Source organism: Canis lupus, chromosome 6, assembly GCF_048164855.1.
Source record: "Canis lupus baileyi chromosome 6, mCanLup2.hap1, whole genome shotgun sequence".
Taxonomy (NCBI): domain Eukaryota; kingdom Metazoa; phylum Chordata; class Mammalia; order Carnivora; family Canidae; genus Canis; species Canis lupus.
Window position 1 is genome coordinate 40,685,263 of NC_132843.1, and position 13,688 is coordinate 40,698,950.

Below are 13,688 nucleotides of genomic sequence, written 5' to 3' on the forward strand. Positions count from 1 at the left end.
TGCGGGTCTGTCTGTGTCTGTCTGTCTCTCTCATATGAAGTAATTTATGAGGCGAGGACACACAGACTACAGAAGAGACTCTTTGCTCTGAACAGGGATGAGTTCCAGCTCTCAGGAAAACTGAGAACAGCCACTAGAGGGAAGGTGGGGCCACAGTCCTTGTGGGATCCAGGCTCCTGGTGTTCATGCTCCACGTGAACGTCTGGACACACGAAACATACAGGAGGAGGACCCAGTCCAATCCCATGAAAGGCTGGGGGAGAGCTTGCATTCTGGAGGCTTTTGCCACAATCCTGGGTCCTGCCTGGAGGACAGGAGCACACATATGTCCAGGGCAGCTTCCTCACAGACCTCAAGACCTACACTTTAATACAATGATGTAATGTCATAAAGTTCGATTGTTTTAAAAAGCATCTTTTCATATTTTTAAAAATATTTATTTATTTATTTCAGGGAGTGGGAGAGAGAGCACAATAGGGGGAGGGGGGAGGGAAGGGACAAGCAGACTCTCCCTGAGTGGGGAGCCCAGTGCGGGGCTCAATTCCAGATTCCTGAGATGATGACAGGAGACGATGTCAGTTGCTTAACCTAATGAACCACTGGGCGCCTAATCCTTTAATTGCTTAATTAATTATGATAGCCTCCAGACCAAACATGGACTTGAACCCCAACCCTGAGATCAAGGGTGAGGTGCTCTACAAACTGAGCCAACTGAAAGTCCTAGAATTTATCCTTTGAAATAAACCACAGTACCTCAATTCAGTCAACTTTGATTTTTATAAAAGTGAGTCATCGTGGGGGCGCTTGGGTGGCTCAGTCGGTTAAGCATCTGCTTACAGCTCAGGTCGTGATCCCAGGGTCCTGGGATGCAGCCCCCTGTGTTGGGCTCTCCCCTCAGGGGAAGTCGGCTTCTCCCTCTTCCTCACCCCCACATGCTTATTCTCTCTCTCCCTCAAATAAATAAAATCTTTACAAAATGAGTCCATGATGAAGCCAGCACTGCCATATTCTGCTTGACACCAAGTCGTGTTCTGGAAAGAGTCTCGTGGTCAGTGTTGAAGGACAGAAAGGCCATCGAGCCCAGGGCCAGCGGGCCCAGGCACGCCTGTGCCGCCCCCAGCTCGGGGCTCCGGGCCGCCCTCCGCCCTCAGGCTGCCGCAGGCTCTGAGGGAGAAACAGCCCTGGGACTAGGGCCGCCCTGAGCGCGAGCAGCATTGGTGAGCAGCACCGGGGGGCGGCAGCTGAGAAGGGGGAGCAAGCAGAGGACAGATGCATCCTCACACACGCTCCATCCGTTCGCTTTCGCAAACCAAGTCAGGAAGCAGGAACTTTACAGGCTCAGAGAGTCTCTGCGGGAGGAGAGTCGACCAGGACCCAGCGTCGGTCCGTCCCACTGATGCCCTCGAACGTGGAGGTTCAGAAGGGAGCCACGTGGCAGAGGGAGTGGAGGTGCCCGAGGCTCCTGGGTCCCCCACTGCACCTGGATGGGGGCGCAGTGGAAGGACTGATCCACTGAGAGATTTATGGAGCCTCAGGTCTCATCCCCTGGGTTTGTCTGCATCGTGGAGCATTGAGGTTCCCTTCCTGCAGCCTCTAAGGTGGACGGTCAGGGCCGCAGCTCTCGGGGACCACGGCTCTGGCCTTCCCGGGGACTCGGCTCCTCTCGTGTCCTCAAGCCTCCGTCCCCTGCCTCTGGGTGTGGGGCAAGTGAAGAGCCAGGCTGTGACTGGGCCCCGGCTCCAGGGCACACGTGTGTCCCTGTCTGTCATCCGTTTTCCTCTTTCGCCTTTGGCTGTTTTACTATTGCAAACGGCATTAAAAAAAAAACAAAAAGTTACTCTGCTCTGAGGAAGAGTGCACGGGTGGCTCGTCCCCAGGGAAGGTCTCTAGAGTGCAGGGGAAAGTCCTACTGAGACCCCAGGACATCCTTCCCGGAGGCAGGAGAAGGAGGGAGGCAGGTGTCAATCAACACAGCCTGTTAAAAGCTAACTGGTAGGACCCAGAAACTTCCATTTCTTCCTGAACAGAAGGAGGCTCTGCCATTTGCAGCAGGACAGGACAGAAGGGAGCTTTGCCAGGACTCGGGACAGACAGCCGAGGGCTGGGGAGCCGCGCCTGGAGCCCCGATCCCCGGGCGGGGTCCCGGCCCAGCGCTCCCAGCTGCGCGGCCTCCAGAGTCAGCCCCCAAGGCCTCCTTCTACTGACCCGACCCTGCGCACAAGACCCCCACGTCACGGCGTGTGCACGAGGCCCGGGAGGTCCCAGCCTGCACGAGGTCAGAGCAGTGCGGGCCACAGAGCAGCACGCAGCCGGCGCTGACCGCCACGGAGACATCGCGTCCTTGAATAGCTCTCGGCCCAGCCTGACCGCGGGCTGCTCTTCAGACTGTCCCGGTGGGAGGCTGTGAGTCACAGTGGTGCGTCCAGGGGGCGAGGGTCTGAAGGTAGTTTGCTGTCCTATAGATGAGGAGGAGAGCAGAGTCCATCCAGGGGTGTCCGGGCTGAGGCTGAGCCGACCTGGAACATGTTGGTACCAATACATTGACTCAGTTTCCCTCTTGCTCTACCACTGTGTGTGTCTCATGGTGAACGTGTGCAGAACCACTTAGCATAGACACTAGCTGATGCTTGGACCAGCCAGTCCTTCGTCAGAGGAGTCAGAGGAGGAAGAGGTGAGACCAAGGCTGCAGGCATCATGGTCCCAAGACAGGTGTCCCCGGGGGGCCGGATTCTCCTGCTTCTTCCAATTAAATCCTCATCATGGCCATGCCTGGCCTGCGGACCTCACTGTAGACAGTAGTGAGGGGCGTCTCCCCTTCTAGACGAGCTGCACCCCTACCCTGGAATGCAGACAAAGGGTCCTGTAACAGCAGATGGACAGAGAGGCTCAGAGGGACCCCCCCCCAGACCCAGTGCTGCTGACATGACCTCCCCCAATCACTCAGCACTGCATGGGCCCTGAGGTGTATTTTGTAACTAATACTGTGCTGTCTGGAAAGAGTTCCAGGGGCGTCGAGGTCAGACCCTGTGGATGATGGGGATTGACAAGCATATACCCAGGCACACAGGGATGTGGGAGGACTCAGGCTGCCCCCTCTCCCAGCCTCACCTGGTCCCTGCTGTCTCCAGTACCCTGCTGGCTCAGCTCTGCATAGTGGATGCCACCCATTGGGTCCCTGTGCTCCTCCTGGGACCCTGCACCTGGGTCATAAACACAGGGAACTGAAGTCTGAGCCCTGGAACCCTATCCCCTCCCCTCCATGACCCCAAGGTTATGGCCTCCCCCACCAGCCTCCTGCAGGGACATCCCCTGAGCAGTAAAGGCAGGAGGAAGGGAGCCCAGGGTCCAGGGGAGGGAGGTGTGTGGGCCCGGGGAGGAGAAGTGCAACCTGCCTCTCCCAGGCTCCAGGCTCTTCTTCACTCGTGTCCTCCAGAGGAACAGTCCAGCTCCCAGGATCAGCAGCAGGACCACAACAACCCGCAGGATGGTGGGTAGTTGGGAGGCATCAGCCTGTCCCTGTGGATCTGCTTCCCCCGCACAGAGAGATGGAGAAGGTTAAGGACAGAGAGAAGGACAGACGCCCATTGCCCAGCACGTACGTGGACACGTCTGAAGGCACCTGCTCAGAAGCTGAGGAGGAAGCAGCAAGGCAGGTGCTTTCACTCAACACTTCCCGAGCTCCTGCTTGAGGCCCGGGGGCTGAGAGGAACAGGACACGGTGCCCACCTCTGAGGACACCTCAGTGGGAGGAGGGTGAGAAGGTGCCAGAGGGAGCCAGCCAGAGCCATCCCAGGGCACAGGAGCTCCCAGCCTGTACACACGTGGTCAGGGAGGGCCTCCTGGAGGAGGTGATGAGAAACCTGATCCTGAGGGAGGAGTGCAGGGAGCAGACAGGCAGGGTGGGTGCCGCCTTCCAGGAAGGAGGGCCATGAACAGGGAGGGGGGCACCTGCCAGCCCTGGAGCCCCAGCACCCACTGGGGCAGGTGGGAGGGGGACCAAGCAGGGAGGAGCCAGGTAGGAGGGTGAGAGGGAGGCAGGGGCCTCTTTCCAGAGGGTCCACTGTGTCCCTGAGCGATTAGTTCCCCTGGGATCAGGGATACTGAGGCAGCAGAGCCCCAGCAGCTGGTGGAGGAGGTGGGAGGGCCGAGGGGGCACATGGGACACCGGGTCTCTCATTCACTCAGGGAAACACAGACTGTGAGCAAACAGCCCGGGGCTGAGCAGGGACAGGAATTCAAGGAGAAGCAGACGTGGCCGCTGCCGTCCAGGGCTTGGGGCTGCAGAGGAGGCTCATCCTGGCGCAGAGCCTCACTCTCAGTGTGGGGGCCCCTGGCGGCTCCTGAGAGGACGCAGGTGTGAGGGCAGGATGGCAGCAGCTCCTGCGGGGCCTGAGCCCCTGAGGCCCAGACCCCGGGGTCAAACTCTCTTCATGCTGGACCTGCCCCCAGCGGAGGCCTCGGGGAATGCTCGGGTGTCAGGGCCCAGAGCCAGCTGGAGCCAAGGGGTCCCTGGATGGGAGTAGGGGGAGTGAGGATCCTGACCTGGAAGGGCTGAGGGCAGAGGGAGGAGCTGACCAGAGGCTGGGGGCTGAGGACAGCAGGTGACGTCTGGGACGCAGGCCAGCAGGTGGGTGATGTTGTCCGTGAGCCCAGGATCGAGCAGAGGAGCCCCCGGCCCTGAATCCTGAGGGAGTCGCTGATTCACACCCCTGCTGGTGGCACAGACCCCTGACACGCCTCGACTCCCCTCCTGAAAACCACCCTGGACACAGGGAATGATGGATGAGGGTGGGCAGAGGTCCCTGCTGGGTGCTGCCTGGACCAGCAGGGGTGAGTGTCGGGGTAGAGGAGACCGGGAGCAACACGCAAGGGCAGAAGCAAGTGGATGTGCCTGCCAGACTCTGGATGGGGTGACCAGGTGGCAGGTGGTGCCATAAACAAGGGGACAGACCCGAAAACCCTCACCCAGGGCTGCCTGAGCCCCGGGAGCCCCTCCCTTCTGCAGGATGCACTCACCGTGGCCACAGATGTCCCCAAGGTCCAAGGTGGCAGTTTTCTGGTCCCCCTGGTTGCTGAGCACACAGGTGAGGCTGGCGCTGGGCTGGGTCAGGGGCAGGCTCAGAGCCAGGGTCCAGGGGTTGGGGGCTGGTCCTGGGGCCCCTCCCTGTTCCAGCTCCCTGGGGAGTCCCCTGCTCCTCCAGGACATGGTCAGGTCCTCCCTGGTTCCCGGGGTGTCACACTGCACGGTGATGTTGCACCAGCCTGGGGTGATGGACAGATTCGTGGTCCGGATCTGGGGAAGGGGCAGGGGCTCTGGGGCAGGAGGGACAAGAGGACAGAGTGGCAGGTCGTTAGAGTACATCGCAGCTCAGGCTTTGTCCTGTGGAAACTCCCTGAAGCTCTGGCTTCCTCCCCCTCAGGATGGTGAATGTATTTTACAGATGACCCAGAAGTGACCCAAATATACAACAGATGCCATAAGGTTGGAGCTAGTGAGTTCAACCTTTTGTTATTTTACTGATTGATCAAGTCTTAAAAATCTCCCACGAGTAAATAATTGGTGGGCCCACCTACCCATCCCCATTAATTCTAAGAAAGTGGTGTGTCCTCTAGAAGGAGATTTTTTTTTTAAAAGATTTATTTATTTATTTATGGTAGACAGAGAGAGAGGCGCAGAGACACAGGCAGAGGGAGAAGCAGGCTCCATGCCGGGAGCCTGATGCGGGACTCGATCCCGGGAGTCCAGGATCGTGCCCTGGGCCAAAGGCAGGCGCCAAACCGCTGAGCCACCCAGGGATTCCCTAGAAGGAGATTTTGAATAGAAGGGTTTGTCCTGGTCTAGACGCTCCCCTGCTTCTCCCACTTGGGTGTTTCCCGGGACCCCACAGCCCATGGTGCAGAAGGCCATTGGCCATATCTGGGAGCCCAGAGATCAGCCTAGGCTCCCAGAGGGAGAGACCATGGTGGGGACACAGTGTGGTCCCTAGGAATGGCCTCCCCGAGTATGGTGGTAACATACACTGAACTTTTGGTTCAGCCAGAGGATAAGGGACGGACTCTTAATAGGGCTTGCAAATCTCTGCCTGAGGCTGCAATGCTCCCTCTGCAGCAGGACTCATCCCAGCAGTGCTGGCTGTGCAGGTGGAGAAAGGGGCCACGACTCAGGGGGTGCAGGTGTCACCAGAAGGGGGTCAGTAAGAGAAATGGATTCTTCCGGAGCCTCTAGAGAGGAGCACAGCCCTGCCCATACCCGGACCTCAGGGCATAGCCTCTGGGGTCTGACTCCTGCCCGACCTCACAGTAGGACCCTCAGGTGGGGTGTGGTGAGCCCCTGAGGTGTCCTCACCTGTCCCAGCGGCACAGACAGCTAAGGGACAGCCTGAGAACCCTGAGTCCTGTGGGGACTGTAGTGTTAAGGCAAAATCCCCACTTCCTGCCACAGGGGTTCCCCTCCTGAAGCACCAAAGTGATTCCATCCCTGGGGTGACTCTCAGCTCTGCCTGCATTTGTGGCGAACACCCTGCATCTGATTCCAGGGGAGAAGAGAGAGTCTGAAGGCTGGGGCCTGGGGGGAGCCCTATGGGCGGGGCGCAGGGACCCTCCAGGGACAGAGGAAGGAGGTGAGCTCTGGGGCTGGGGGAGGGGCCTACACACCATACACAGTCAGGTGGAAATCCTGGTCGTATTGTCTTCCTCTGGAGTAGAAGCCCCGAGCCCGGTACAGCCCAGTGTCCTCCGGGGTCAGGTTGTTCATCCTCAGGGTCGTAATGTTGAGCACACGGACCCTCTTCTGGAACTTGTCCTGGAAGTTGACCCATTCTGGATCGCGTGCCCCAGGGGAGACCTGCAGCAGGATTGTGTAGTTTGCCCCGGAGGAGATCCCCCAGGTCATCTTCTCCAGCTCGACTCCTGCAGGCAAGTCTGGGTTTCTGAGCACTTGAAACAACACAGAAGCTCCTTGCATCCCCTTCAGAGAAACAGGGTTTCCAGAATCCTCAACTCCAGAACCATGGGCTGCAGAACGCTGGGTGCCAGTGCTGCAGACGCCTAGGGCAGAGGGCACAGGAAGTGAGGGTGGTTTCCAGGAGGAATGAAGGAGAAAAGCCCAGAACCCATCTTGCCATTAAATCCCTCCCATGTGCTCCGTGACTCCTGGAAGGCAGGAGAGTGCATGAGTGTGAAGCGATGCTGGAATCACGCCTGTCCCAGGGCAGCGTCCCCTTGACCAGGTCATGTGACCTCGCTCACCTGCAGGGTCCTGATCCCCAAAGGCAGAAGGAAGAAGTGCAGGGGACTCTGACAATAGGTCTGGCATATTTTCAGTCCCTACCAAGAGCATTTCTGTAGTAAGGAGTCGCTCACGGGGCTGAGGATTCCCTTCCTGGCCTTGACCCAGTCCCTGTGGCTTCCCTCCAGGCCTGGGGATCCCACTTGGGGCCCAGCACCCCTTATCACCAGGCCTTAGGTCCCAGGACAGGTGTCTGCTCTGTTCCTGGCTCAGGCCAGCCCTGACGCTGACAGGTGATTCCGCCTCAGCCTCCTGGGGCTCCCCAAGTGTTCTCTCCATCCACACTCACTGCCCTCTGACACCCTGTGCAGGAAGAGGTCTGGTGCTGACATGCAGTCCTGTAGAGGCCATGCCCTGGGGTGCAGGAGGAACTCCGACAGGGCCACACACGGTCACTGGAACAGGAAGGTGATACTGCTACCAGGTCCTTCTTAGCAGGTCAGGACCCCAAGCCATGGGTCCCCAGAGCACGGCGCTCCATCCGTCTCACCTGAACCTGAGTTGGCCAAACCTTGATCTGGACTCTCAGCCTCCAGAACCGGGAGACAGGAGGAGTCTGGCCTTTAAGCCGCCTAATCCACAGGTTCTTGTTTCGGCAGCCCCAGGAAACTGAGGCAAGAGCCTGGGCAGCGCGGCCCCCACCCCACGTGGACCCGGCGCAATGTCTGGGGATCCAGCCTGGGCTCTTGGGCAGCAGGACCTGCAGGCGCAAGCTCAGGGGTGAGACAGGCCTGGGCTCCAGTGCAGACCCGCCCCTTACTGGCTGAGCACCTTGGGCGATGTCCTCAACTGTCTCAGTCTTGAGGACCCACCAGGGAACCTCGGGGACAGAGCTGTGGGTCCATGAGGCTCCTGCTTGGGTTCCCTGTGACCACAGGTCCAAAGCACCCGCAGTGAGTGTTTCCTGGTGGTCGTCGTCACTGTCCCAGGGCCCGGCTGCTGCGGATTGTACAGGCAGCTGGTCCACCTGCCGCGGGCTGGGCCTGAGACCAGAGGTTCCCCGAGCCCGGGATCCCCGGTCCCAGCATCTCAGCCCCTGAGGGCTCCTGCTCCAGGCACCTGAGAGTGGCCCCAGCTGCACTCCTCCCCATAATCCTTAGCTCCCCCCACCCCAACACCCGGGATCTAACTTCTCACCCTTTGCCAAATGGATGAGAGAAAAGTCTAGCACCTGATATTGTACCGAGCATTTCTCCTGAACCTGAGCCTGGTCACCATGCCCTCCGACTGCTGATCTTTTCTGGCACCTGTCAGCTTTCCGCTCATATCCTTGGTCTCTGCTTGGATTTTTCCTAATAGTTTCTATGACTAAGACTTATTTTAAGAAGATTAGCCTGTTTCCCATCACAAGGTATAGAAAAATTTTCCAGTTTGCTTTTCAACTTTCTCTCTGAACTATTGGGCCTGCAAGTGTCCCTTGAAGCTAAACGTATGAACCATTTTAAGTTTCCTGGTTTAATCTTGTATAAAAAGATCACCCCCCATCACATGGGTGTTCCTAATTCCCTCTTGTTTCCTTCTAGAACCTTCTCCATATCACTGTTGGTGTGTGAACCTGACTCACGGGGAGTGTGTCTGGGTCTCTGACCGGGAGGTCTAGTGCAGCAGGGCGGTCAGCAGCCTGGACGGGAGGATCCAGGAGGAGGGAGACCATGTCCTCTGTTCCCTTGAGCCTGTGGACGTGCACGGTCCTGTGACCTCCCTACCCTTAGCCTTCCCTCTGGGACGAGGACATCATCGCAGTGCTGCCCTCACAGGAGGAGTGCTAGGATTTCAGGGAAGGAAGCTTTCCCACCCCTGTGGGCTGTTTTCGTGACCATGATGGTGACTCTCGACCAAGCAACCATGGATCTGCCTGGACTTCCCAGGTCCCAGACTGGAGTCGAGGTGTCCCCGTAGTGGCCCCTGTGTGGGGTCCTCCTGAGATCAGGGATGGGCCCTCGGGTCTAGACATCCATGGAACAATCCCACAGGAGGCATCGGGGAGTCACAGTCAGGCCAGGGCCTTCCTGACTGAGAGTAAAGTTGTATCTGTATACACAGCTGCTGGCTTCGATGGCCCCTGTCACGTCCCTGTCACCAGGTGTGAGAGCACCCCTAGGTCCCCACACTGGGAGCAGTCTGGCTCCTTCAAGGTGTCGGCACAGCCCACTCAGGAGCAGAGGCAGGGACAGCAGAGGGCCAGGGGATCGTCAGGGAGCCTTGGAGACATCACCCCTCTCTCCTTGGAGGGCTGAGGATGTGACCCAAAGAGGCCTGGGCTCTGGGTTCTAAGGGTCCCAAAAAGGTTCCCTGGGTGTCAGCCCCTGTCAGGCCTGGGACTAGGACAGGACAGGAGGACAACAGGGAGCAGAGGCTCGGGGAACCCCCAGGACAGTCCCGACCAGGGGGAGACCCCTAGTCCCAGGACATCACAGCTGGAGGGGCTTCCAGGGGACCTTTCTCAGAGGAGAGGCTCCCTCGGGGTGAACCTGTGCAGGTCACACAGGGCAGAGCCAGACCTGGAGCTGGATTCCCTGTCCCCACACCCATGTTTCCTCCTGTCTTGCCCTGCACCCTCCCCCTCCCCTGCCCTGCCCTGGAGCTCCTCCCTCCCAGCACTGCTGTCTGGTCAGCAGGTCTGAGCAGTTCTGGGTTTCATGCCCCAGCTATTGTCCTGGGAGAAGAGCCTCCAATACCTGGGGGACTTTCTCAGGGTAAGCGCGTTGGGGAGTTTCGGGTTATCTGGCACCTGCTAGAAAGGGGGGAACCCGGGAGAGAGGAGGTCAGCCCTCAGGCTCAGGGGAGGGGCTGCCCAGAACCTGGCCGGGGAGCCTCAGCTTGAGGATGCTGGAAGCCCACTCAGGACGGGAGGAGGCTCCAGAGCTCTCAGACCTGCAACAGGTGCTGATCCCAGAGAGGACAGAGGCCGGGGGCGGGTGGCTGTGCGCTCGCGGGGCAGAGTTCATTTCAGTAAGACGGAATTTAATTTTCAGCCTCAAAATAAAAATGTGTCCATTTTCTTCCCTTCTTCCTTGCTTCCATCCTCCTTCCTTCTTTCTTCCCTTCTCTTTCTCTCTCTCTCTTTCTTTCTTTCTTTCTTTCTCTCTCTCTCTCTTTCTTTCTCTTTCTTTCTTTCTTTCTTTCTTTCTTTCTTTCTTTCTTTCTTTCTTTTTTTCTTTCTTTCTCTTTCTTTCTTTCTTTCTTTCTTTCTTTCTTTCTTTCTTTCTTTCTTTCTTTCTTTCTTTCTTTCTTTCTTTGTCTCTTTACCAAATTTACAACCCAGAGGAATTAAAACAGAATTTAATATCATTTCTCATATGTCTCCAGTTAAATAAAACAGAAAAGAGAGAAAGCCCACATGTTACTGACAGAAAGTTATTTCCGTAAAGAATCTCAATGTCCTGCAAAGCTAAGTTTGTAATGAGTAAACACCCTGTTTACAGATGCCCCGTGATTCCAGAATTTCCCAAGAACCTGAGCAGCTCACAGAGGGGCTCGTACACTCAAACAAACATTACAGGCAATAAAATCATCCAAACTGTCTGAGAATTCACAATTCTCCAGATCTTAGTTTTTTGTCATTTGTTCTTATTTCCTTTGTTGCATAGAAGCAGGTGGTCTGATGACGTAAGAACTGGAAAATCCCACTCTGGTTAGCACTAGTGTTCCGTCAGACCAGTTCAGGGCCCCCTCTGCTTCCCTCCTGACCCCCCAGGGCACCCCCACCGGGAGCCCCTGTCCTCAGTCTCCTGTTCCAGGCACAGTCTCACATGCAGCAGGGGCACAGACCCCTTGAATTCTGGAGGCCGCCTTTCCTTCCTTTTCCAACAGAATGTCACCATAGTCAGGCCTCATGTCGCCCCAGGAGCCAGAGGACACCTGCTTTCTTCTCCAGCTCAGCCCTGGGCTCTGGGTTGGCCCTGCCCGGGCACAGCAGCTGCAGGGGCTGCCCGGTCCCCTGAGCATCGCAGGCCAGGGGGTGCCTGTCCCTACTCTGGGTCCCCGCAGCCCCTGCTTGATCTCCTCCATCCCACTCCCCAGGGGGCTGCGGGCTCTCCTGGCCTCACCCCTGCTGGGGGTTCCATCCTGCAGCCAGGCAGCCAGGGTCAGGGCTCCCAGCCTGGCCTCCGCCAGAAGCTCCTGTGTTCATTCCGCTGCCCCCGGGGCTGGAAACCAGACGCACCGCGTGTGCTCCATATCACAGGGCTGCTTCCTCTGCTCCTCCCCAGAGACACCAGACAGCCCCGCAGCTCCTGCCTCCCTGCCCTCCCGGGGGTCCTCCCTCCCCGGGAGCCCGGGCCACTCACTGAGGAGGAGGAGGGTGAGTCCCAGGAGCCAGGAGGCCCCGCCCAGGTGGGGGTCCCCTGAGCAGGAGCCCATGGCAGGCTGCCTCCCGCTGACTCCACCAGGGTCTATGAGGTTGCAGAGGAATCATCAGCACTCAAATGCAAGAGTAGTTGAAAAGCTGGTCTCAGAAGAGTCCTTCAGCTGCTCTGTACCCCTAGGGCGGGGCTAACTGTTAGCCCTGGGACCTCACTGTCCAGTAGATTAGCCCATTCAGGTCTCTCCTGTTATCTCAGCTCCTGCAGTGGGCTCAGGAGATCATTGCAGAGCAAATGTAGGAACAGCCCCGTCTAGGAGCCCCAGTGCAGGGGAGGCCCCAACTCTGTGCTCACAAGCAGCCTGGTGGTCTCACCTCCCCAGTCTGCACCCCTAGGGCCCCTGACCTGTGTCTTCGTGTTCCCACTCAGGCTCTGGACCTGCTGTCCCTCCTGCTGGCACCCAAGGGCTCTGTCTGCACCTAGGGCCCTCCCTGCCCCCATACACAGGGCATAGCTCCCCAGGAGCAGCACCCCAGCCAGCACCTCCCTCTCTTCCCGACATGGGCCCCCGCTCCGACCCAGGCAGGGGTGCAGAGGGATGGGCTCCTCTGGCCACTGTTCAGCAGCCTCAGGCCCCAGCCGCCTACTGAGTATCGGGCCCAGCCTATTCTTCGAAGAAGGGTTTTCCACAATTTGTGAGGACCTTGCCCTCATGTGGACCCCAGGGGAGCAGCTCCATCACTAACCCACCCATGGAGGCTCCCCTTGGCTGCTCAGACCCTCACATCCTAAGACAGGATCCCCAGGCCTGGCTGGGAGCCATGCACATTTGGTGTCAGCTTATTGGCTCTTCAATCCATTGTATGGGTGTGAGCCCTGAGCCCTGAGGGTTTGTGTGCAAACACAACAGATCCTGAACCAGGGTCTGGACTCCTAACGAGGAATCTGAAAAATCCAGCCTCATAGCCCCTGTCCTGTCCCACAGTGTGGCCTCCTGCAAGTCCCCACATCCATTCTCGGTTCTCCTCATCCTCTCCGTGCCCCTCGACCAGAGAGCCCTCAGCACTGTCCTGCCTGCTCCCACCCACTGATGGGAGATCCCTTCCCAGGACATGCCTGAGCCTTGTGGGAAGGAACTCCTGGGGTGGAGTCCAGATCTGGGCATCTCAGCCCCTGGTCACTTCAGGGGGATGGGAGCAAGTGGCTCTGCCCACTTCCCCGTCCCCACAACCCTGGGCAAGCCCTCCTGGATAAGGACTATTTGCTTGTGGAAACCACAGCTTGGGCTCGGGTGGGGGGCCCAGGAGGGAGCTCCGAGGACCCGCTGGCTTTGGACCCCAAGGGCCAGCCAGCGACCTTCCATGCTGGCCCAGCACAGGGACTCTGATGACTCCAGATACTAATCCTGTCTCTTCCTATGTCCTGTGCAGTATGAGGGCTAATGTCACCTGGCCTCCATGTGTCTTGGTCCCTCTGGTTAACAAGCCTGTTTACTGTGAGGGGCGGCGGTGCTCTGAAATACTACCTGTTTTACAGATGAAGAAGTCAAGACCATTGACGTTATCTGAAGAGCCCACAGTTTGAACTGCCCCAGCATGGGGCACAGCCAGGCTCACATCTCAGGCCTCCTAGACCACTGCTCTTTCTAGACCCAAGTTCCTCCCAGACCTTGAGAAGCCACATAGAGTGGGAGGGAGGCCAGGCCTGACCCAGCTCAGTCTCTCTCACACCCCCAGGCTGAGGATACAAGGCCTGTGGTTGCATGTGTGCAGCCTGTGAGGTCCACAGCAGCTGTCTGCCGACCACAGCCTCCCCTGCACTGGCTATGTCGCACATAGGCCTGCATCTCCAGGCCAGCTCACAGTGGAGCTTGCTTCTCCCACACTCAGACGCTTCCGGAACCACGCGACTGGCCCGGAGTGTGGTCTCTGGTGTGCCGAGAACTCAGGGCCCTGATTCCGAAGACACACACTGGGCAGCATGACTTCTGTGCTGACTGGCTTCGGGCTGGAAACCCCCCTGGAGGAGCAGGTGCCACAGTCTGCTGCCAGGGAGCGTGGGCTCTAGGACCAGATGCTCGAGGACCAGAGGCTGAA

The 13,688-nt window shown here is 58.3% G+C and overlaps 1 protein-coding gene across 2 annotated transcripts; it reads right to left on the reverse strand.

The window, feature by feature from the left end:
• Window positions 1-1,866: 1,866 nt before the first annotated feature.
• Window positions 1,867-11,717, reverse strand: LOC140635422 (SLAM family member 8-like). Of its 2 annotated transcripts, none has more exons than XM_072830086.1 (5): window positions 11,578-11,717; window positions 6,655-7,047; window positions 5,017-5,313; window positions 3,109-3,524; window positions 1,867-2,839 (listed from the first exon to the last, which is right to left on the reverse strand). In XM_072830086.1, the coding sequence occupies exons 1-4, from the start codon at window positions 11,648-11,650 to the stop codon at window positions 3,244-3,246; spliced, it is 1,044 nt and encodes a 347-aa protein (XP_072686187.1). In that variant the 5' UTR covers window positions 11,651-11,717; the 3' UTR covers window positions 1,867-2,839; window positions 3,109-3,243. The 2 variants fall into 2 exon arrangements, with proteins under 2 accessions (XP_072686187.1, XP_072686188.1); XM_072830087.1 differs by lacking the exon at window positions 11,578-11,717 and adding an exon at window positions 11,338-11,561.
• Between the last annotated feature and the right edge of the window lie 1,971 nt (window positions 11,718-13,688).